Source organism: Vicugna pacos, chromosome 2, assembly GCF_048564905.1.
Source record: "Vicugna pacos chromosome 2, VicPac4, whole genome shotgun sequence".
NCBI classification, from domain to species: Eukaryota; Metazoa; Chordata; class Mammalia; order Artiodactyla; family Camelidae; genus Vicugna; species Vicugna pacos.
In genome coordinates, this window is record NC_132988.1 from 86,579,752 (window position 1) to 86,605,211 (window position 25,460).

Here is a 25,460-nt window from a genome sequence, read left to right on the forward strand (position 1 = left end):
GTTAAAGCCAAAGAAACTTTGTAACTCTCTTATGATCTTATGAAACTTAATTAAAGGAAAAGATATGTTTTGTGTCTACCATGACAAATCAAAATCTTAAAAATGTTTCATCTTCATTTTTGTCTCTAAAATGTAAATTAAAATTCTGGAAACTATCTGAGTAGCCTTTTTTTTTTTCCCACTATTTTATGATTCCTTAGGGTTATCCAATATGATGTGGATATAAAATATAGAGTATTCTTAATGATCCAAAATAAATTTTTTAAATTTAAGATCTCCTTTTCCCACAATGACATTTGTTAACACATTCTCTCCTTTATAATACACAATGTTGGATCATGAAACAGAGTAAACAAACAAGTCATTGTTTAAAATAAATAGTGTGTACTGTGTTCAAAGGACTGTGAATTTTTGTTTTGAATTGTTCTTATATAATTTTCATTCTAGAATACAACACATACTGTATTTTAATTTTATGGGATACAAAGATTTATTTTAGATGCAATATTAACAGTTTATAATTTTCTTTATTATTGCTTTAAATATATAAGCATCACATGGGACTAATTTTTAATCTTAACCTTGGAGGAAAATATTCTGTGCAAAAATAAGTAAATAAATGAAGATAATGAGTAGGACATGAAAGGAAGCCATTCTTTGGTATTTGGAAGTTCTGTCTTTCAAAGATATTTATTTTTTTTAATTTGTAGATTATTTTTCTGAAGTGGCTGCTATAACGTGACTTGGTATTACTTTCTAGAATTTTCTTTTGGAGTTACCACAGTCACCTTTAGATATCTTGACATATACTATGTTTGGTATGTAGGCTTTCTTATTACTGTGGTTGTTGACAGAACAATTCCTTTTATGTGAGAATGTGTTGAGAATGTGTTTATTTAGAATAAATTTCTTGTCCTATGGTTACATACACACATGCACATGGACAGAAATTTCAGTGTTTGAAAAATTGTGTTTTGCTTCCTGTTTCAAGGAGGGCGTTGTTGATAGGACAGCGTATTGAAAGGACAGTGTCTGGAGTTGATGTTGAGGAAGAGAAGTACATTCTGGAGGGTTCTCTGTGAATATTCTAGGCCAAAGGGGATGTTGAAAGTTGAAGTTAAAGAATGGGAAGTTCTGTATTATACAACAACCTGGAGGATCGGGCGACTGGATTAAACTATAGATAAAACCCAGGCAGTCAAGAGAACAGAGCAGGTGAAGATAAACAGCAAGCACTGATGTGAGTTCTTTTTGGGCCATACTTGGTGCGATGTACTGTTTGCCAGGCGCAGAGTCATCCCTGTCTCTGCTTTGAGTGATTCCAAGAAAAGCCATATGAGTCATCGTAAATTCCTTCCCCTCACCTCGATGTCAGGTCCACTAACATCTGACAAATCTCGAGTCCTTCTCCTCCTCTGCTGTGCAGCTGCCATTCTCTTAGCCCAAGCTGGGACCATCTCCCCTGGGTTCCCTCATGCTTCCCCAATTCCGCATTTGGCCCCTTCCAGTCCATTCTCCAGAGCAGCCAGAGGTCTTTTAAAGAGAAGCCACATCCTGTCCCTCTCCAAGTTAATACTTATCATGAATTTTAATTACATTGAGAATAGAATCTGATTTCCTTACAAACTTCTGAAACTGTGATCCTCACTAAGAGTTCTGACCTCATGTCACATTGCTCTCACCCCTGCTCCCTCTCTTGAGCTCCGGCTGCATGGGTCCTCCTTTTGTTTCTCGTTCACACTCAACTTTGCACTTTCTGTGCCGGTGCTTTGCCTTGTTTCCTCTTTCTTCATCATTTAAATCTGAGGTCAAATGTAGTTTCTTCAGAGGAAGCCTTTCCTGAGCCTCTCCAAAGTAGTGTATTTCAACCTCTTTACTCCATTTGTGTTTCATTTATTCACGTTTTATTTCCTTCCTTGCACAGAACTTTGTTTAGAATTCATCCATTCAGTATCTGTTTTTTGTATGCCTAGTATATGCCAGGCATTGTTCTAGGCACTTGGGATTCATCAGTGAACAAAATAGACAAGAGAGAATCTCTATTCTTATAGAATTCACAATAGTAGGGTAAAGAGAAAAACAGCACGTAATAAACATAGTATGTAACTAAATAATAGTTATGTTGGGCAGTGTGTTAGAAGGCAGTAAGTGTAGTAGAAAAAAAAAGAGTATGGTAATACAGATTGGGAAATCTGGATGGGGTTTAGGGGCAAGATGCACATTAAATAGGGTGGTTATGGTTGGCTTTAACTGAGCTGATTATTAAAGTAGACCTCTTTTGTTTCTTTTACTTTTAGCTTCAGCACCAGTCAGCAAAGTGAATAAGTACTGTGCTTCTTCCAACTTTCATTCCACTTTGGGGAAAAAGAATATCATCATGTCAAGCATTACGATTGACCCAGATGTCAAGCCTGGTGAATATGTCATCAAGAGCCTCTTTGCAGAATTTGCTGTTCAAGCTGAAAAGAAAATTGAAGTTGTAATGGCCGAACCCTTGGTGAGTAGAGCTGACCTATAAATCTGAAATATTTTCTTGACTTGTGTTAACCAATATAATACAAGTTTTCCAAAGGAAATAATATACTTGAAAAAAATATTAAAGGAAGCCAATCTGAAAAGGCTACATACTATATAATTCCAACTATATGACATTCTGGAAAAGGCAAAACTATGGAGACAGTGAAAGATCAGTGGTTGCTAGGGGTTGGGTGGGAGTAGAGGTGGGGTGAATAGGCAGACACAGAAGATTTTTAAGGCAGTGGAAATATCCTTTGTGATACTACAGTGATGGATACATGTCATTATACATCTGTCCAAATCCATGGAATATACAAGGCCAGTTGTGAATCACAGTGCAGTCTGTAGACTAGGTGATTAGGATGTGTCAGCATAGGTTCAGCAGTTACAACAAATGCACCCCTCTGGTGCAGAATGTTAATAATGGGGAACACTGTGCATGTGTGGGCACAGGGGTATATGGCAAGTCTGCCTACTGCCCACTTTTGCCATGAACCTAAAACTGTTCTAAAAAATAATCTTAAAAAAAGTAAGGGCTAGACCAGTAGTAAAGTTGTGATCTAAAAAAGCTGTAATGACTCTGGAATTTGATAAGTTACTGCAGGTCACCAAAGAACAAAAATGGATTTCACCAATGGGAATTGTTGAGACAGGTAAAACATAATAGAATATAAAGAAAAATCTAGAATATTCTGTGAGTAGATGGTATGACAGTGGCCAAATTTATAATAAACAAGTAAACAGCTTTGTTCTTGTAGTACATGGCGATACTTAAGGAATATGGGTGCTCTATGTGATTTGAGCTTATGATGAGGAAGAAGGAAGAGGAATACTGAAAACAAATGTTTGGGTTAGATTGGGTTAGAACAAATGATCGGGTTAGAATTGTGAAGGCTATTAGGATAGATTATACAGTGGTTGGACAGTAAGAGGGAGAACAGATTAAAGGCAGAGACTTTAGCTATTGTATGTAATTCAGGCTGGAATGGAAAGAGTCTCAAACTAGGGCATTAACGGTGCAAGTGACTGCAGAAAAAATGAGAAATAACAGAAACAAAATAAGTAGAAGTTGACACAGAGTTAAATAGGAGCAGGTGTTTTGAGTGAAAGTGAAGGATTAAAGATTTACCATTAGAAAAGATGGTAGTGTGTTTATTTAGGTAAAGAACACAGCGATACTATTGGGATAGTAAAGGTGAGTAAGATAATTTTTCTTTTGTGTATGTTAAGCTGGAGCTACTACTGATCTAAACCCTGTGGAACTATTTGATTGGTAGCTGGGGATTCTTTTTGGGAACTCACAAGAGATGGTAAACAGAAATAGAGATTTTTACATCATGTACATGAGGGCGATAATTAAAGTCAAAAGAGCAGACAATGATATCAAGGGAAAGAGAATAGTATTATGATTGTCCTGTAATAGAGAGGCAGAGTACAGTGAACTGAGGAAAGGAGATTAATCAGCCTGAGAGCAGTTTTAGCAGGATGATATAACTTCAGGGAGTAACTCTTTGGATTTGAAGGGAATGGATATGTGATTTACCAAGATCACATTGTAGGTTAGAAGTGGGATGATAATAGTGAAGGTGGAAGTCGAGGATGTAACAGCTGAAGCTTATTTATTCCTTAACACAACTAGATTAGAGACAGGTGTTCCCTGCCATTTTGAGCCTCAAAGGGTTTGTTACTTGTCTGAAGCCCAAAGCCAAGAAGTGACAGAAATGGAGCATTAGGCTCACTCAGCCTGCTGTCCTTCCTCAGAAAGAAGGGAGGAAAGGAACAGAGGAGAGAATAATGATGACCTAAGAAAGGAGGGAAGTCAAAGGAAGTATTATTATGTGTTCTTAATTTTCTTAGCAGCGTAGAATTTAACATTGCTAATGTGATGGTGTGTAAGTGGGTATGTGCATGCCTGTGAGTTTCTTTCTGATCATTAAATAGAGGAAACTGCTCTGAGGAAAGCATCTATGAAATAATGTATCTGAGGTTTAATAAATAGTAACAGGTAAACAATCACTAGCCAAAATGTGTATTTCAAAACTGTACATCTTAACGATATTCAATTTAAATTATTTCACGATTGCTTTCTGCATATCAAACTAATGGGGTTTTTTTAAAAAAAAAAACTTTTTTTCCCTTATTACATTTTGCGGTGGGGAGGTAATTAGGTTTGTTTGTTTACTTTTTAATGGTGGCACTGGGGATTGAACCCAGGACCTTGTGCATGCTAAGCACACACTGTACCCCTGAGCTATACGCCTCCCCCTAATGTTTGTTTTTATACCAGTGTATGTATATTCTATAGCATGCATATAAGATAAAGGTGTGCTTTAGAATTCAGGATTACAAGAGCTTGTAGATATGAATTAATGACTATAAGGTTTAATTGAAAATGTAGTTAATCTATAAAATGTTATTTTCTTCATCAGGGTCTGTGAATTACATAATAGATTGCTAGCATGCAGGTTTCATGGTCAGGTGGACAGTAGGTTACATAAAAACCTAGAAGCACAAATGTGAATGGCTTTTGCTAAAAGAATTTAATCTACCACAAAAATGAGGGAACTGGCCTTTTCATTCTCATATTAGAAGCCATAATTAAAGGAGATTAAGGAAGCCAAAAGATTTGAAGATCAGCTGAGCTTGACTTTAGCCTCAGTTTCATTTTCATCTTAGAAGGAAGTTTCAAGAAGGAAGGGCAACCATTGATTAAAATTGCACCTTGCAAACTATGCAATCCAATACCTTAGGTTTCTTTCTTCCTAAAAGGAGGCTGATCAGTCCTGGATAATGATACAGGCACATCCAAGCTTACCTGTTAATCTTATCTTTAGATTGCCAGTGACCAGAAGAGAAGATAGGAAAAAAGACTTTAACCAATCATCTACCGGCCTAGACTTTATGTATTTGGTTAGGCCCAGCATTTTTACAACTCTGCACTGTCCACTACTTTTTCATATTAAATATTAAATATGTATGTAGTTTTAAAAGAGTTTCTGATCTCTTATTTCCTCCAAATTGCATTTTCCTTCTCCTCACATGTTTATTATAACTTGTTGTATATTATTTATTATGATTGAGGCACTAGACAGCTGATTGGAAGCCCAGTATACATGCTTTTTTGACAGTGGTCTTTAATATGTAATCATCTGAACCATCAATGTCAGATCTTTTTTTTTTTTACATTTTTTATTGATTCATAATCATTTTACAGTGTTGTGTCAAATTCCAGTGTTCAGCACAATTTTTCAGTCATTCATGGACATATACACACTCATTGTCACATTTTTTTCTCTGTGATTTATCATAACATTTTGTGTATATTTCCCTGTGCTATACAGTGTAATCTTGTTTATCTATTCTACAATTTTGAAATCCCAGTTTTGTTGGGGGCTGGTCAGTCTCCTGAGGGGGTTCCTTCAGCAGCCCACACGGAAGGGTCTGAGCTTGGCTGCTAGCATCCTGGGATCTAGAGGCAGGAGGTAACTGGGGTTTTTGGTATCTGGTATGTACATTTTCACCTAAGCTCCCTGTTGAAGACATGATACCTTCAGTATGATACCTCATCTTCAACTGTAGTACCCCCCCAGTCTGCATGTCTGGGTTTTGCCCATTCCCAGGAAGGGCAGTTCCTTTGTAAGTAGGGTGAAGGGAATGAAAAGGAAGGTCTACACTTTTCCTGAACAATCATTCAGCCAGCCCTCTTACTTTTAACTTCACCTTCACCCACACTTTCGTAGCACTGAAGTTCTCTGATTCCTCAGCCCTTTGGGAGTTCCAAGGTACTGACTGGATTATCTTTCCTTCAGTCTGCGTAGCAAGCTTATTCATTTCCCTCTGATTGTGACTCAAATGTCATCTTCCCCGTGGTCAATATAAAATCTTGAGGCTGCTCTGTTGCAACTTCCTATCCTAAAGTCAGTGTAAGGTGTAGTATGTATTTTCTTTGCTCTGTCATTAGACTTTTAGCTCTGTGAGGACAAGGATTGTTTAGGAGAGAATGCCATCTGCAGTTGCAAATTATTGAAATATTTCAGCATCATTGTTATGCCATCAGAATCTTCAATAAACTCCCTTGCTTTTGCTGGAAGCTCCATGCTGCTATTGGTGCCTCCATACATAGATACTAGTTAAAAAATCAAATTAGAATATAAAGGATTATTAGCTTTAGAATCATTATTAATCTAATGGCATTATAAAAAGTAGAAATAGTTTTAAAGGTTATATAATAAAAACAATGACCCTTGCTTCCATTCTGGATCAAATCACGGTCCATACTTTTTCATCTGCCATTTTTCATGTCTACTATTCATCAATCTCTGTAGCAGCGTCCACCTTTTTTGGGAGGGGAACACAAATGAGAGGTTTTATATGGATTTTTTTTCTGTAACTATTTTTATTTTAACAATGTAAATCAGAGAATGTTCTATTATCAGCCCATATAAATTTGTTTCATCCTTTCAAAGAGTTGAATATTATTTCAATAAAAGAAAGAACTATAAACTTTTTTTTTTAACCTGTTTCTGTGGATAGACAATCTGGGACTTACACCAGTTTGGGGCTGCTATGAAAAAAATGCTACAGTAAATATTCTTGTACCTACATCTTTGCATTCATCTTTATGTGAATATAGACAATAATCTGTATTCTTTTCAGTTGTTATGATTGTGGGTTGCATTTACTATAAACATATTTTTAAGTGGTTTATCTTTTCAAAATCTCACATTGAAAGTACATCTGTTTGACAATGATTGGGTCATCCTCAACCGTAGGTTAATTTAAAGTCCTTGATGAGGTACTTTTATTTAGTGCAGTACTCTTATTTCACGTCTTTGTACTTATGGTAATGTGAGTGTTCTTCTGCATTCAAAAATCATTTCTGAGTTTTTATTATGGAAAAAATAGCTCACCCCCACTGTTTGGTTTAGGGAAAGCTCCGTGAAGATGTCAAATCTTCAGAAACCTTTGAGGAAGCATGAGTTTGTTGAGAAATGACAAGTGTTAAATATAGGAAAACAGCATAAGTGTTTCTGAGAAGGTTACTGCTCTCTTCTGTTCTTCTTGGCCATTACTTTACTGTATAAACACGGTATGTGAATAATAAACTACTTAGAACAACCTTCCTCAAAGCATGACTGAAGACCTGTAAATTTAATATTACAGTGGAAAGGGGGCATCAAGAGGAGGGGATCAAGTAAGTCAGATAAGTTGGGAAGAAACTGCTTATCATCTCCCCTAGCACTACCCCCCGCCCAGGTTTTAAATACACAATTCACATTAGGATAGCTCAGTATTTTTCAAACTTTTAGGTACTCTGAGAAACAATGTTCTGTTGGACTTACGATGAGATGTCCCATTCTACTTAAATTTTGGAGCTAGTTTCTTGGGCGTACATGTTATGGACAGGATCATTACTGTGTTGGGTGTCGATAGTGTATAATAGTTGCTTTTAGAGGTAGAAGACCTGTCTATGAGATCGTTGCCAAAGTGTGCTTAGCCTAGGAGGGCTCAAGTGCCAAGGACGTGCCAAAAACCTGTCCTTATCAAGAAAGTCAAGTGCCATGAAATTCAGGTATTTTACTGACCCCAGTTAAATTAGTTTGAAACACAATTCTCTGATAGTTGGATAAGGAATTTTACAGTTCAGAGGCAAGTACATTTGTGAGCATATTTTCATGGAGATTAGTCATAAATGAGAGAAGGAAATTGGGACTCTATTGGATAGACAAACTTTAAAATATATATATTTTTGAATTCTAGTTTTTCTCATAGAAGAATGGCATTTGTTTTTTCTGTGATACATATTTCAGATAAAAATTCAATATAAAACCATAATGTGGAAAGTTTAGAAAATAATCCTAAAAAATCTCAACAAAAGAATCAGTCACCATATATTTGAACATAATCTGAAACATCTCTTACATTCATTCATAAGAGATGATTATATGTGGGGTAGCCAGCAAGGCAAGTGTGTAGACTCACAAAAGGGTCACACTACGTATGCTATTCTAAGTTAAACTAATTATATTAAATGTTTTTGAATTAGCAGATTAGAACCTTTTAAAAAAAAAGATTCTAATTACAAATGAAAACAAAAATGAACCCAGCTCACAAATCTCAATTGTTTATCGTATGTAAGATTTCTAATATTTTGTATATATTCTTTTTTTTTTTTTAATTGTAGGAGAAGCCATTGTCTAGATCTCTTCAGAGGGGTGAAGATCTTCAGTTTGACCAGGTATGCCAATGTGGGGAAATACTTATCCCTGAAAGGAAAATATTTATCCTAACAGTCTGGTCCGAATATATCCAGTATTAAGAAACCCCTTTATTTTGTTTAGTGGTCCTGTATGTCTTTATACACTAGATTCAGTCTGGAAATGGTTGTTTTTTTTTTTTTTTTTTTTTTTTTTTTAGAAGGCTGATGTAAGATATCGCTTTTTTTTTTTTTCTTCATGGAAATGGTTGTTTTTTAACAAGACAAGTAGAATGAGCTAACTTTGAACTTTATAGTTCATAGAATGAGCTGTGAACTTTATTGATTTCGGTACATTAATAAGCATTTTAAAACTTTTTACTTTTCATTGGCACTCGTTTTATACTGTGCCCTTTGAAAATTTCTCAGAGTGTTTCTAATTATGTCCCTCAGTCTTTCCTTGTTTACAGTTTTTACATGACAGTATTTCACCTTTTAACATTTATTTTTTTCCTGCTGGGGCTGTCAGAACCTTTATATTAAAAGCTCCCAGCCCAGCTCTCCCCTCTCCACCCCATCCTAAAAGCACAGCCAGAGACAAGAACTGGGTCCTGGAATGAGATCCCAGGGAGCAGACTTGAGAGTGAAGCTGGGAGGAGGAAAGACTGATAGAAATGTGCATCGTAGAGAGCACTGCTCTGGGCACTGGCGGGTTCATTCCATTCTGAGAATTATACAGAGTGTCACCTGTCATGGTCTGCCTGAAGAATGGGGGTGAGGGGCTGGAGCATTTATCTGCAGCCCCTATCCCCAGTAGTTGAGGGTTGCCCTAAGAGGCATTAACTACATCCCATGCTCACGCCTGTCCTTCCAGCTGTGCTTGTGCAAAGGCGAAGTGGACTGTCTATGTTAGAAAGCTAGAGAAACTCGAAAAGAAGATACACAATGGCCAAAAAAAAAGAACCCACCAAAACCAAACCAAACCCCAAACCCTTTATATAGAATACTAATATCTAAAATTTAGCAGTGGTCCTCTAATATTAATTCCTCTTGCTGAGATTGAATGTTTGATAAAGTGTTATTTTTATCATAGTTATGTTTGCTCAAGAATTATTTTATTCCATGTTGATTGTTTGCAAAACCCCATAACCCAGATTAGCTTTGTATAGCCCTCAGTATTCCTGAGCTACTTTTCTCATAATTAATCTTTCTAGGAAATGGAAATTAATGTTCATATTAGTCTACTTGATTACAGAGAGATGACCAGTCAGAATTACTTGCTGGAGGCTTACCAAAAAAGACTGTGTTTCTGGATCCCAGTCCAGTTCTGCTGACTCAGTCACCAAGGGTGGTGCTCTGGCACCTGTATTGAACAGCAGCTCCCTAGGTGATTCCGATTCATGCACTTAGTAAATAGCCAGTGGTCTAGGAAGAAACCATAATTGAGAAGGCTAGCCTTCTGTTACGGTGATAAGATTACCTTATGTAACCCTTTTCAAATCTTTCAAAGTACTAGTGACTACTAGCTATTAATTAATTATTAATGTATTAATATATTACTGTAATGATATCTAGATTATTCGCATCTTGCATCCACTTTACTAATGAATGAATAATCAGAATTTGAAATCTTATTAAACAACATTTTGAGGAAAATTTCCATTTCTTTTCTTACATAAATGATTAATTAAACAATAAATGATCATGCTTCATAACTTGATTTCTTTTTCACAATAAAAAGCTATGTTGGGGTAAACTGCTTTAATATATATTTATAGCAGTAGATGGCATTTTGTTGTTTCTTCCCTAGATATTTAAAGGGATTTCCTTTGAGTGATACTGTTCACTATTAATATAAATTTTCAAAAATAGTTGAATAAAATTAGAACCTTATTTGCCTGTTACATTATGATAATTTATAAATAAATGTATTATTAAAGGAAGACAGATTTAATGAAAAAAGGAAGAATAGCATATACAATCAAACAAACTATTTCATTATTTTCTATTTTCCTGGATAAAATACGTTTGGAAGTTATAAAATATTAGGAAAGTTAAATGTTTAATTCCTAGAGGTATCAATTTATCTTCATGAACTGATACTTTCTATAGCATGGAACTGAACAAGACCGTAAATATTCCTGCAACCCATAGTTTTTTAGTTAAGAAAAACAAAATGAAGCATGTTTTACTATATGCTAATTTAAAAATACTAATTTTGCGAGCAATGGGTTGGATCAGGTACAGAATTTTTTATGAAGAGGGAGTTCTTTCTCTCTGGATTCTTGAGATGAAGAGACCTTTGGGACTGCTAATGGTAGCCGGTGTACCTCTTACCGCCACTACCGGCATGTTGGATTCATTCGTGAAATGAATCTGATAATTCACCTACAATTCAGGCAACTTCAGGGACGCTTCAAATTGAGTAGCATTTGTTCATCCCACTCCATTTACCTTTGTGCTGTCCATTTATATATCCTAAGCTTTAAAAGCATATATTACAGCACATTTCTATTAAGTTTATTTGTGATTATCACAGATTGATTATGTTATTATAATTCTCTGTTCTGTGTCAATAGCAGTACAGAGTAAACTGGAGCTTTCCCCACAGTTCTAACACAGTGCAGTCTTCTTTGTTTCTACATCTCTTCATCTTTTCCAGTGGCAACATTTTAGAACATTTCATTCATATCAGCAGAGAGGAACTAGCCAGGGGTAGGAAGTAGGTGTGGTTGTTTGATGGTATGCTTAGCAGCTCACCCAGAGGTATGGTATATAATCAGGGATGTTACTGGTGGTCGTGTTTTTATACATGTGAGTAGCAAATGGAGTCAGGAAAAAGGTGGAGAGCCACTGAGCTAACCTGAATGGTTCTGGTTAAAATTTAGTAGTTAGTGAAACTTAGCTCACTTTACTGTATTACTTGGCTAAACCCTTAGTCCTTATTTTTATTTTAAAACCCATGTATTGTTTTTGAGTTACTGTGTTTATTCTGTCTTTATTCTAGAAATGTTACTCATTTCTAAGTGATTGCTAGTGGAACTAGAAATGTGGTACTTAGATGTTGTATGTTACCTTCTGGTAATATCTTGTGTTTTCAGTTGATAAGCTCTATGAGCTCAGTAGCAGAGCACTGTCTCCCTTCCTTACTTCGCACCTTGTTTGACTGGTACAGACGCCAGAATGGAACTGAAGATGAATCTTACGAATATAGGCCTCGATCTAGCACAAAATCTAAGGGGTAAGTGGCACATTTTCTACTGTTCTACCTGGGATCGAAACACTCCCAATGAAGGGGGTACTAGTGTTACCAACTGAAGGTTGTTATTGTTTGGTTTCTAAGCAAAAACATCAATTACTTTTGTTATGAAGTGGTAACAAGGGGAAAAGATAGTCCACGCTTAAACTGTAAATCAAAGGAAGGTATCAGTTAAAGTAGGTGCAGCCCTGCAGGAGTCATCACTGGAACTAGTCACGCAAAACTGAATTCAGGAGTGCCTTTTCAGTAGTTCAGTGAGGAGCTTTAACAGTCATACAGGAAGTTAAGAAAATATTCAAAGAAAGACTTATTCAGGTGGTTTGTGATGGAAAGCAATTGTTGTGATGCAGGAAAACTGCCAAAATTCTATATTCTTTTTGTTTTTCTTTTAATGGAGATACTAGTGATTGAACCCAAGACCTCATGCATGCTAAGCATGCGCTTTACCACTGAGCTATATCCACCCCCAACTATGGCCAAAACCCTGTATTCTTTTACCGTGAGACTCTTCTTGGTGTTCAAATCCTACAACTTGTCTTCTTCTCTTTCCAGTTTCCCAGGGAGATTGTGGTTTTAAATAAAACATCTATTTGTGTTCAGGTGATGGTCTTTAGTTTAGAATTGGATTTCAGTAGACGCCATCTGTGATTTTTCAACTTAGATTTATGAGAAAGTTATCTGGCACTGTATTTTCATATTTTTCTTCCTCTTACTAGTTCTTTAGGTTAGGTTTAATTCCTGACAGATGTAACAGTGAGAGGTATGTACAAGCTCCTAATGTACAAAAAGAGAAAGATTGTGAATATATATAATACATACATGGGGTTATTACAAAAACTTGTACTAACAATTGCTGTGGGACACCATTCGTACTAGGCACTCAGTAAATAACATGAACTACTAACCAAGAGCTATTTTCAAATTGACAGTCTTAATGCAATCCTAATCTGGGGTTCTTGTTTCAGGGATGAACAGCAACGTGAAAGAGATTATCTTCTTGAAAGGAGAGACTTAGCAGTAGATTTCATTTTTTGTTTAGTTTTAGTTGAAGTTCTAAAGCAGGTAAGCTCTTTTATTTCTGCAAAGTCTGTATTATTTTTTGCTTATTTTGCCTTCATGTTTCAGTTACTTTATTTAGGATGTTATATCTAAAATTATGGCCCACAGAAACAAAATTCCTGTCATTTAATTTTACTTCTTTCTGTTGCCTCAGGCTCTCATGTCCTGCACCTCTCCCTCTCCATTCTTTTTACCTTCGTTTGCCATCCAAGACATGAAATCATGTTAGCAAAATGGAGCTGAACAGAAACTGTGTTAAATATAGGCTTTTAGCTGGAAATATAGTCTGCTTGTCATTCACCTACTTCAATCTCGTTTTACCTCCACTTTCAAAGAAATTCTCTTCCAAAGCCCTCAAGCCTGCATTTCAACGTGTAATAATTGTGCAGTGATAGTTGAGGAATGGAGGTGATTTGACTTGGATAAGACTGAATTGTCAAGTGCAAGTGATTTGCAGACTAGCGAGGACATCTCAGGATAATAAATTATTTATGTTTATTCATTCAGTGAGTATTTGAATACCTGTTGTTCGTTGGCATTGTTCTAGGCACTGCACTCATGAGCTCAGCATCTGAATGACATAGATAGTAAAGACATAAATATGTAGCATAGTGTAAGAATCATCACATGTATTTTTTACTACTCAAGATGAGTACAAGTGTATATATAAACACCTGTACTGATTTGAAAGGGTTTTTTTTGTGTGTGTGTGACTTTTAGTCTTTAAAAAGTTACATAACATTTAAAGATGATCCATATATTTCCAGCCATACACACCGTAATGTTTAGGGAAAAAGTCAGTCCACCTAAAAGAAAAAAATTATATTTTGCATATGACATGTTTGGACAGGGAGTTTTGCTTTTGTTGCATGAAATGGAATAGAATATATGATACAACAGGAAACAGCAAGTGTAAGAAATGAAAGTTAATTGATAGTCTTTTTTGACATAGGCAATATAAAAATATTTGAATTATATAATCTTTATTCTTTACTTTTGTTTTTACAATGTACATGAGAAGACACTGAAGTCTGAATATCTGAGGTCTTCAAATAAAAATAGTTTTATTTTTATTTTTTGTTTTTCTTTTGTTTTAAAAATAATTTTGAATGTGAAATAGATAAATGCGTTAATCAAAGGTAAAGTCACTTTAATTTGTACCTCTCATAATGGTTTATTTAGTAGATGTGGAAAACAAATTTCCTCTGAAAGTTGTGTTTTCTAAAAGCCAGATGTGCTTTCTGTGATCTCTCAGTTCAGCTGGGATCCTGAGACCCTCAGGCTGAAGTAAGTAGGGATGGAGAAAGAGCTGAGGACCAGAAACACCATACCATGAATGAGCTTGGACTTGGGCTCATTGTGGTTGGTCCCTAGCATCTCCTCTGAGCAAAATGTAGGTCTTGCAAGTGGTTTGGTGATCAGCATTTGCGCTTCTTTACTCAGTTAATTCGTAGGTGGATTTCTTCTTCCAGCAAAAGAAAGTACAGACTCCCTGCACTGACATCAGGGCCCTTCCCAATCTGGCTCTGTTGTGCCATTTTGCCTTTGTTTCCCATGACATTCTTCCACTCAACAATCAGTCTCTTTTCTCATCTAAAATTCCCCCGTAATTGCACTGGCTTCAGAACTTAAGGCACAGACAACCCCTTGGAGGTTTTTCTTTCTCCTCTTCCCCTTCCTCCTCTCCTCTCCTTTCCCCCTCCCCATTGTCATTGTCTTCATTCTCCTTCTCCTTCTCCTTGTCTTCCTTTTAAAAAAATAATAGTCCAGCTATCTCTTCTAGTAGAAAAAAAAAAATCGGAATCTATAAACCTAAGAACATCCTTTCAGCAGGCTCATTTTTCGAATCCCCTGCACAAAATCCTTTCAGATCCATGGTTCACATGGACTCAAAGCGTTAAAGAAAAGGCCATACAGTGGTTCGGATAGTTCACCTTTGTTTTCAGTTCTACTACCACATCTACTACCACAAAGGGAACATACAGTTCCCTTTCCACTTACCCTTTCTCTCTTTTACTGTTCCCTTCATACTTTCATTCAAATGCAGCCATCAAAGAATAAAATATATCACCAAGAACATAGATACATGTTATTTAAAATCCTATATGGGTTTTTTTCTCTTTCCTAGTAAAAGGCAAGCCTTTTTATCCTCTTCAAGACTAATAAAACTACAGAAAATGAAGTAAAAATCAATGGAACTTTCTGAAATACCATGACAAACTAACCCAATTTTCATCCGTGTCAAAATGATGTAGGGTTTAATAGATCCAGAGATTAACCAATGTAATATATCTTGAATTTAATAGGGCTTTTACTTTTGTCCCATGTAATATACATATATTAAAATGTGATTCAGTTTTATTTTGGTGAGATGTGGAGTCCCAGGAGTATTGAAATACCGATAAATGGTTGGTTCAGCATTAAAGAGGAGTAAATACTCTTTGTGGGTTAGTCCTTTACCTCATATATTATAAATTATTTGTTTCTTGAATAACTTATCATGTCCTTATCATAAATAATAATAATAATAAGTGATAATCACTCATATTTAGAACTCTTCAAAATACATAAAGAACTCTAGATCTGTTGTATAATAAGTTTTGGGAGACAGGCATAGCAAGTGTTTTTATCCCAGCTGTGTCATTTACTTGCTGTGTAACTTGGGCAAGTTATTACCCACGAATTCTTTCCTCCCCTGTAAAAGAGGAATGATAATAGTATCATTTTTATAGAATCATGAAAATTAAATATGGTAATGCCTGGGACATGGAAAGTGTCCAGTTACTGCTGTCTGTTGTTTTTATCTCATAGATTAAACAAATGTTCTTAGTTACAGTGACTTGCTGCAAATTATAAAGCTAGTGCTCTTTTTTTAGTAAAATTATTCTTACTGGTAAAATCAGTTGATACAAAATTAGGTGAAATGGCCAACATCTTGTAAAATTAAAGTTTAAATCATAACAAGTTAGACAGAGAATTGAGTTTACATAAATGTGATGAAATTACTATGATTCACCATGGGAACAAAATTAATTCAAGATGATAAAAGGACTAATTTTATTTTTCCAAGAAAGTCAGAAGAATAATTTTGGGGTCATGGCCAACTACAGATATTAGTGTATTAGTACCAGAGGCTTTAGAATCCATGATAAAAGCATGTTTAAAAAGCACTATAGCATTTAGAATGTTTGAAGCAATTTTCTTTTTATATTGAACTTTAACCATACATTTATTCAGTGAAATAAGTAAGATTGGGAAACCAGGCTTATGAGCTACTTCTAGCTCTTGGCTTAGTTTTATCGGTGCTTATTGTGAAGTATCAGCAGGTGGAGTAGATTCTTAGTATTTTCAGATCTAACGTTGGCATTTTAGGTGTTGGTGAACAGCCATGAAGGTTATGGGGTTAGTTATTTGTGATTTTGCTGAGGCAGGAATTTGTTCACTCTTCTTTGCACTGTGGGCTGGCTGGTCATTTACATAATGAATGAACCTTGCTGACTCCCCAGTGCCCATATCTGAACTTGGTTTTGTTATTTTCCACTTTCATGATGTGCTAAAAGCATTAGCTTTTGGGACGTGGTGGTAGGAGTAGCCTTGGAATAAAGCTTGGGTATTCTTTAGAGTCTTCTAGATATATCCTTATTGAATGTTCAAGTAGAATTAGACCTGTTACTAAAATCACACAAAGGATAAGATCTGAAAATTCTTGATATTATAGATGGGAACATTATTCCATAAAAGTAAGACTTTTTTTTCTATTAACTGAAGTGGGGTTCTCCCTCTCCCCCTTTTTTGGAGATTCAGTTTCAGAGTATTTTTTTATTATTGAAAATAAGGGGAGAAGTAGCGATGAGCATTCTGATAATGTTCATTTTTAAAATAAAATTTTTAGAGGTTGTACTTTTTTTTCTTCCAGAAATTAAAGATGAGATATATTTCTTCTCACTTCTGCTCCTGTCTTTTCTAGTTGTACTATGATAAAACTGAAAGTTTTCTTTCCTCATTTGTTTCGTTTATTAAATGCATTTTCATATATCAGAAACTGGGCACACAGTATATTCTAGAGAAGTATGCATCAACTTCTAAACTTCAGTTCCCTCATCTGTAAAAATGGGGGTAAATCCTACAATGTAAGGCTGTTTAAAGTGTTATAAATAATGCATGTAAAATGCCTAAGTAATATCTTGCACAAAGACAAGTGAAAAGTGTTGGTGGTAGCAATATTAAGGTCGTAATAAAGAGCATACAGCATGGCTAAATGATGTCCCTAGCTGTCATTGACTTCTGGTGACTACTTAGGAGAAATCACAGGTTTAAGCTGTGTTTCCTATCTCTGGCCTCGAGCACACTAAGCATCTCTGTAAGGAACTCAGGATAGTAAAACCACAACACAGCACACAGTAAGTGGCGCAGAAAAATTAAATCATGCAAAATGCGGTGTTGCATTATTGCAAGGTCACTGAAATGTCGGGGGTCAGCCTGTGTGATTAGTGCTATGACTCCTGAGTTCTGGGAGTCAGCCATAGCCCACTCCTGACTAACATTTGGCATCACCTAGTGGTAGAGATGTACTTTGTTTTAACTATCAATGGATAATCGCAGGATGTATAGGACAACACCCGTGACTTCAGTAACCTTGTTGTTATCTTGGGGCCTGTTTTGTTTGTTTGTTTGGCCCAACTGGGGAAAGTCAGGCGAGGAGAGTGCATCTGCCCTGCTGCGTCTCTCACGGGCTCTGGTTTACTGCCTTTCCCCCCAACCACACCTTGTCCTCAGTATCTCCATCCCATGTTCTAGATCCTTCATCTGCGCTACATTCCTAGGAGGTAAGAATTTTGTCCTGGCCCCTTTTAGAGAAGGGTGGAAAAAGTGAGAGGACAAGAATCAATCCCAAATTATGATAAACCCAGTTCTGCAGGGGGTTCTAATCCATTATCTGCAATTTACAGGTGAGGAAGTGGAAACTTCCTGCAGGTTATGTAACCAGTGAAAAGAGAAGCTAAGCATGGCTTTTCTTCATTACAATGATTAAAGTATAGAAAGACCCTATGGTGTTTTTTATTTATTGTATAATGGTTTACTTATAGTTTACCTATAGTAAGTTGAACAGCTTGGTGTGAATTTAAGGGAGCCTTTTGCAGGTACTGGTTTTAGTTTCTTCTTAGTATGAGAGGAATAGCGTGATCCCAGGAAGAGATGTGCAGGGTACCCCATAAAAGATTGCCATGGTATGAGCATAGTTAATATATCAGCCAATATTCTGAAATTCCTGTATCAATAAGATATGGTCGTTATAGTTTTATAATGATGGGATATGTTTGCCTATAAAAGATTGAAAAGCTTCTTGTAATTATGCAATCAATTATAAAATTCCTAGTTAAAGTATCCCTAATTGCTAGAGAAATTCTAGGTTTAAAATTTCAGTTTACCAATGGGGGAACAAAGGTTAAGACTATCTGGAGTCTCTGAATTCTCAAACTTTACCATATAGAGTAAATTCAGGTTCTGCCCTGTTATTAACATGGGATTTAAAAATCTCAGCTTCTGCAAACAGATGCATAAACTTCATTTCTTTCCTGTATCATCAGATGATTTTTGAAAGGTGATCTGAGATGTAGGAAGAGAGAGTTTGGATTACAGCTGCTTCCCCACTTAATCCCTGTTTGATTTTTGAGAGGGTAGTATAGGAATCTCCTTCATAGTGCATTTTCTTCTTCTTCTTCTTTTTTAGTTTTTTTTTTAATATTTGGGTTATTTTTCAATTTTTAAACATTTTTAAACATTTTTATTGATTTATAATCATTTTACAATGTTGTGTCAAATTCCAGTATAGAGCACAATTTTTCAGTTACACGTGAACATATGTGTTTTCTTCTTAATTGAATTTCAGATACACGCCTTTAGGATAGTCTCAATTTTTAGGAAATCTGAGATGAATGTTCTTTCTGATTTCCTCTGATCAACAATAAATTCTGAGCCATTTAGCCAAGATGAGGCTACAGCCGTCAATCCTGGAGTAAAGCTTTGCCATCAGCCTTTTAAAGCTGTGCCTCCCTCTGCTTGAGACAGTGCCATGAAGGTGATGCCGGTACTCTCTTTGGTGTTGTGTGAGTGCAGTCACCCTCTCACTGAGATGAATAAAGGAAAACGAATAGTTCCTTATTGGGTTTCTTGCCCCTCATTGCAATTTAATTACCATTCCTCTTATCTAATATCTCTTTCACATTCACTAGTTTTGAACTAGTTCCTGATCATTATTAAGGTCTAAATTCAGCCCGCTTCTGAAAAGCTCCTGATTAATCTTTGTAAGAAACATGTATCTTCATTTTAAATAAAAATCTCTCCTTCATCAAATTCTCAAGAAGCATTCTGACCTTCTCTGAGTAGTTATAATTCTCTATTTTTTCCCTACTCTAGTTTGTGGCTTTCTTGGTTATATTTAATTTTTTTATTACAATTTCATCCTATTGATGTGGTATTCTATAAAATACATTGTTAACAATTTTAAGCAGACATAAAATTCCTGTGTGCTTTGTTTTAATTGGACCCCAGGCACACAGAATTGGATAAAATCATGATCCTTGTCCAAGACACTTTTGCCACTGATGGATCCCTGTTTCACTGCCTGTGTATTTGTTAATTTACAGTTATTACAGTTACCTATGAGCCTACCACCTGAGACTCTGAAAATTTAAGCCTAATTATGTAAAGCTCTTCTAGTTTACTCCCTGGCTACTTCTTTACTATTACACTGATTTTTAACCCTTAACTTGAAAAAAATGTTTTTGAGCTTTTTAAAAAATTGGATCATACTGTTTATTGTCCTCTGGGACTTATTTTTTCACTCAACAATGTGTTACTAAGATTAACCTATGAAACATGTAGCTGTTCATCATTATTTTCTTAGGTGTGTTATTGCCAATCTAGTGGCCCCTGCTCTCTTAGGTTTAGTGGCTGGGGCCCTGCAAAAGAAACTGACAGCAGATTAACAGAAGAAAAAGTTGATTACATACACATTGGAGGCCTTCACAGAAAAGTAGTGAAGACCCAAAGGAAGGTTAGACCTGAGGACCTGTTTTAACAAAGAGCAGTACTTTATGGAGAAGTGACAAAGGAAGAGGGTTTGGGCTCCCAGAGGTGGTAAATGGTGGGAAGGTAAATATATGGGGAAACTAATGGAAGAGAAGGGCAATTTAGTGAGGTTTCTTTGTGCAGATCCATCTCAGTGCCAACTCCCTGTTTCTAGTGATAATGGTTGTTCTCTTCTTGATAAGGGAAAGGGGAAGGGAGGCTGCTGTTAGGCAGAAAGGAGGGTAGAGAGCTTTTCCTGCATCTCCTGTTTCTCAGTGGCTGTCAGCTCAAAATAATTCTTACACCAAAGTGCCATGCTTGGTGGTGGCATACTCTGACCTTCACTAGGTTGCGGGTGATATAAAAAAATGATTTAAACTTCTACCAGCAATGTGTATGAAGCCTCATTCATTTATATTGTCTCCACTATTTGGTATTGTCAGATTTAATTTTTTTCCCATCAAATACGTATAAAATAACATCCTGTATATTTTCATTCTCCTTATTACTGATGAAATCAAGCATCTCTCCATATGTTTATTGTCTTAGGAATAAGCGTAACAAAGGACAGAACTAGAAAATTATAAAACTTGTCCGAAAGCATTTAAAGAAGTGGGAAGATATTTCATGTGAATATGTAAAAATACAGTTACTCCCAAATTGATCTATAGATTTATTATAACTCCAATAAAAATCCTAACAGTTTTTATGGAACTTGAAACGATGACTCTGAATTGAATATAGAAGAACAATGGCCCAAGAAGAGCCAAGTTATCTCTGAAGAAAAATCAGGGAGTTCTTGCAATACCAGACACCAGAACTTATTAGTAATCTCTAATAATTAAGGCAGCATGATTTTAGTGTAGATGTATATAAATTGATGAAATAGCTCAAAAACAGACCCACACATATATAGAATTAGAATCTATATCAATGGTGATTTGTATAATCTTTCACCCATCAGACTTTCTCCTTTTGGACTCTTTCCCATGGAACTCTACAAGTAAATAATGTTAAATGCACAAAATGTTTATTGTATAACATTATAAATTTTGAATATTGAAATCTGGGATGAAATGTTCATTAATAGGGAGCTCATTAAATAAATCATAAATTATAATAAATTATAATGAGTATCACATAGCTGTCAAATAGTCTAAGGAGGAGCTCTAAGTACTGACATGGAAAGAAGCATCATTCTGTTAAGTGAAAATAAGGTGTGTGTGTGAGTGTATGTAGGAAAAAGCCTGGAAGTAGATACATACCAAGTTGTCAATGGTAATTTTATATATATATAAAATTTATATATATTTATATATATATATGGGGAAGAGGAGGGATTTTACTTTCTGGTTTAAATGTTTTGGTGTGTTTTACATATTAGGAACTAGCGTATAATTTTTAAAGAAATAAAACAAACATTTAAATGACTAATTTCTAATACTAATAAAGCCAGACAATTTTAAATTGTTGGAAAAGTTGGTGTCCCTTTTGGATACTGTTACGAGAGACAGTCAAGACTGTCTGGAACGTGGAGCTGGCTTAGTCAAAAGCTGCTTTCCTCTAGGTGCTGCAGAGCTACATGAGTTTGTTTTTAACTTTCTGACAGTAACAACTGTAATAACAACAACAATGACAATTTTTTTCATCTGCATAGTCCATAGTTCAGTGATTTGTGATTATGAAGCGAGTATTTTTTAATTTAGAGCTTGTTAAGTTAGATGTTCAACCAACTTCTTAGAGAAAAATAGTAGCTTTCTTAGAAAAGCAGATTGACAGATTTGTAGTAGATCCTATCATGAAAATTAAAATTGATTATTGATTGGTTTGTTGAAATCCTGAGAAGGCTTATAACCTGTTTAGCACACACTTGATTTTTTTTTCCCGTAGATTCCTGTTCATCCTGTGCCCGATCCCTTAGTTCACGAAGTTCTAAACTTAGCTTTTAAGCACTTTAAACATAAGGAAGGGTAAGTAAAGTACTTATGGGATTGTTGCTTTTCTCTGTGGTCCAGGTTTAGTTTGTTAATTTGGACTCTCATGGATTATTTGTTTTTGGAGTACAAAGCAATTATCTTCCTCTTTTTTTTTTTTTAAATCCACATAAGATACTTGTGGGAAAGATTTTGTCAAAATAATTCTTAAAACCATTGATTGGATTTATAAGAATCATGTTTAATTTCCTGGCAAATAAAAATCCAGAGATAGAAGAAAATTCATAATGGTTTTTCAGCATCCTACAAATGAATCTTCAGAGAAAATTTATACAACACTGATAAGGAATTTTTCAGATTTATTAAGAAAGAGAGTTTGTAGGAAAATTTAATGAAATAATACATTTGTTCTTTTGTTATTTTAGATATTCAGGAACCAACACTGGGAATGTGCATATTATTGCAGATTTATATGCAGAAGTGATAGGCGTTCTTGCCCAATCAAAGTAAGTTTTCTGAATCACTGATTGTGATTTGCTTTGCGTTTCAGAATGCTTCATTACTAATGAATAGAATAGACTGACAGTTTTAGATCTACTTTTTTTTTCCATAGAGTTACTGTAAAGTCCGCTCCATCTTTTTCTTCTTTTTTTAATATATTTTTATTGAACTATAGTCAGTTTACAATGTTATGTCAATTTCTGGTGTATAGCACAATGCTTCAGTCATACATGAACATACATATATTCGTTTTCATATTCTTTTTAACGATAAGTTACTACAAGATATTGAATATAGTTCCCTGTGCTATACAGTATGAACTTGTTGTTTTGCTCCATCTTTTTTTATTTCATAGATCTTTTCCTTAGAGAATTTTTAAGTGACACTCATACCTCAATTTCTCAACTTATTTTCATTTATTCGGGCTTTTCCGTAAAACCTGAATTGAGTAAGTCAGAAATTGCCAAGAAAAGTCAGGACATTACCTTATTCCCTATTTTTCACAGTTCTGTGAGAAGTCTTTTTAAAAATCTTTCTTTTGAAACTCTTTCCATAGCTAATAATTACTTTTAATACTTTCTAGTTAGTACTTTTATTTCTGAGATAGCAATGCAGAGTCTTCCTTCTAACCATCTTATTTGTTTTAATACCAAACCGAGTTTTGAATAGGTAGAAGACATACCAAAAGGAAAGATAAATGATACTAGATTACTCCATAAAAAGGGTATTCCTTAGGAGTTACACTCATTGAATTGTGTTGAACAGTCATTACAGTAAACAGTAAAAAAGATGTTTGTCTTTAGTATCTTGTGATTGCTCTAAAGACTATGGGAGATTTTGAATTTCCTTTATTGCTACTGGGAAATTTATAAGGAAAAAATGTATCAATTCAGATTTTCTTGGGAGCTATATAAAGAGTCTTTGGTCTTGAAATTGTCATATAACAACTGTTTTAAATTCTAAGAAAGCAAATACAATTATTGTTAATGTTTAGTACTTTGGATTTTAATGTTAAGTAATGTATTTTATTTAGTATTTTTTTAATTTAGTATTATTTATTTTTTTATCTCTTGTAATACACCGGGGACCCTTGTATACCCAGTGTGATGGAACTTAGAACATAGTTGCAGTATTTGAAATGACTTGGACAATAATATTTCAATATTGCATTTATATTTAATCAACAATGAATCCCTGTCTCAGGAATATAGATACAAAAACATGAGCAATGATATATTTCTTTTTATGACATATAGTTCATGATACTTTAATTTTTATTGAAAATGATTTTATGTCAGGAATGTAGGTGAGAAATTCTAAATAATACATTAGCAAGTTGGATCCAGAAGAACACTCCATCACAGCCAAGATAAATCTAGGATGGTAAAGGCAGTAAGTCTAAGTGGCCAGTAAATCTGTGAAGTGATGCTCAGCCTCACTGGCCTAGTTGTAGGAGAAATGCCACTCAAGCAATACTGAGGTCCTTTCCACCCAGATGTACAATGAGCATGGGAAGAATGTGGATGGACCCACACTAGATTAGGCTGATGGCACCGACTTTAGAGAGGGCAAGTGGTGAGGTGGGAAGGGGAGAAAGAGAAAGGCTGGGAGCGTATTAGAACCTTGTCTAGGCATTTGCTTTGATTACAGTAACTAGTAATTATTATGAGAAATTTAATAAAAGAAAAACCCCTTAGATTCTAATGTTATTACAATGGGAAGATTTTTACCCGCTTTATATTTTCTTTATAAAATGCAAAACAGTTCTTTCGTGGAAAATAGTGTTATATTCTCCAAGACTGGAATGGAAATAAGTCGTACTTCCTATCGTGTACCCATATTTCATTTATATCTAATTACATATCCATATGTAATTAACATTAATCTGTCCTCAGTGACCATTGGGAAGTATGTTTCATTTTGTCATTTTAACTTTCAAGAGTTGGTTTCCCCAAGTAACGTTAGCAGTAAAATCATTAGTTGTTTTATAAAGCATAGAGGAGAAAAAATGAAGTATTATTAAACCATAAGATATTAAATTATTAAACTATCAGATATCTTCTTCCAATGTAAGCAAAGAAAAACTTAGTAGCCTTAACAGTTGTGGTCATTTGAATCCAGGATGGTGCTCACATTTCAAAAGCAGTTTGTCTTAAGCTTATTCATATTGTGAGACTAGCATCCTTTCACTCGTCTTCAGTTTTTCTAAGTACAAGGAGATATTAATTTCAAGTGATCATTAGTAGTCTACAATTGATTGGTTTATCTCTTTGAACAAATGTGCAGTCTCCAGTCTGCTCTCCATGTAACTCAAATTGCAAACTTTATCAAAAGGAGCCTTAAGAATTAGAGATACTCTGATTTACATGTGGATGTTTTATGGGTGGACTATTAGATCTTATGTTTATGATGATGATTAACTATGAAATGGTAATGGTGCTGTGTTGACGGTATTATAGGAAGAAGAAACTCTGTTATTTCTCCTTAGGGAATTTCTGGTTTGACAAATACATGTAACAGCACATTTAGAATAACAAATAATTCTGTTTTCTTCTGTACATTTTTCTGGTAACTTTGATGAGGGCAGGGAAAGGAGGTGATGTTTAGATAAAATACTTTTTGGTTTCAACCTTAAGTATCATGTGAGAAATGAGTGTTTTTAATTCACATCAAATTGTGTATCCCTGTACATTAAAGGTTTCAGGCTGTGAGGAAGAAGTTTGTGACAGAGTTAAAAGAGCTGCGACAAAAGGAACAGAGTCCACATGTAGTTCAAAGCGTCATCAGCTTAATAATGGGGATGAAGTTTTTCCGCGTGAAAATGTATCCCGTAGAAGATTTTGAGGCATCATTTCAGTTCATGCAGGTGACCTGTCTTCTCAGTTGCAGTCTCTAGACTTAGCCTAACAGTGATTGTTTCTGC

General features: G+C 35.2%; 1 protein-coding gene across 8 annotated transcripts in view; it reads left to right on the forward strand.

The window, feature by feature from the left end:
- Nucleotides 1–25,460, forward strand: part of FRYL (FRY like transcription coactivator) — a 226,746-nt gene that overhangs the window by 94,955 nt on the left and 106,331 nt on the right. For all 8 annotated transcript variants that reach the window (XM_072944315.1, XM_072944291.1, XM_072944305.1 and 5 more), the window contains 7 exons: nt 2,298–2,497; nt 8,702–8,755; nt 11,815–11,954; nt 12,938–13,034; nt 21,993–22,072; nt 22,462–22,542; nt 25,235–25,403. In XM_072944315.1, the coding sequence (XP_072800416.1) occupies nt 2,378–2,497; nt 8,702–8,755; nt 11,815–11,954; nt 12,938–13,034; nt 21,993–22,072; nt 22,462–22,542; nt 25,235–25,403 (741 nt within the window). In that variant the 5' untranslated portion in view covers nt 2,298–2,377. The remainder of the gene's footprint in view (nt 1–2,297; nt 2,498–8,701; nt 8,756–11,814; nt 11,955–12,937; nt 13,035–21,992; nt 22,073–22,461; nt 22,543–25,234; nt 25,404–25,460) is intronic.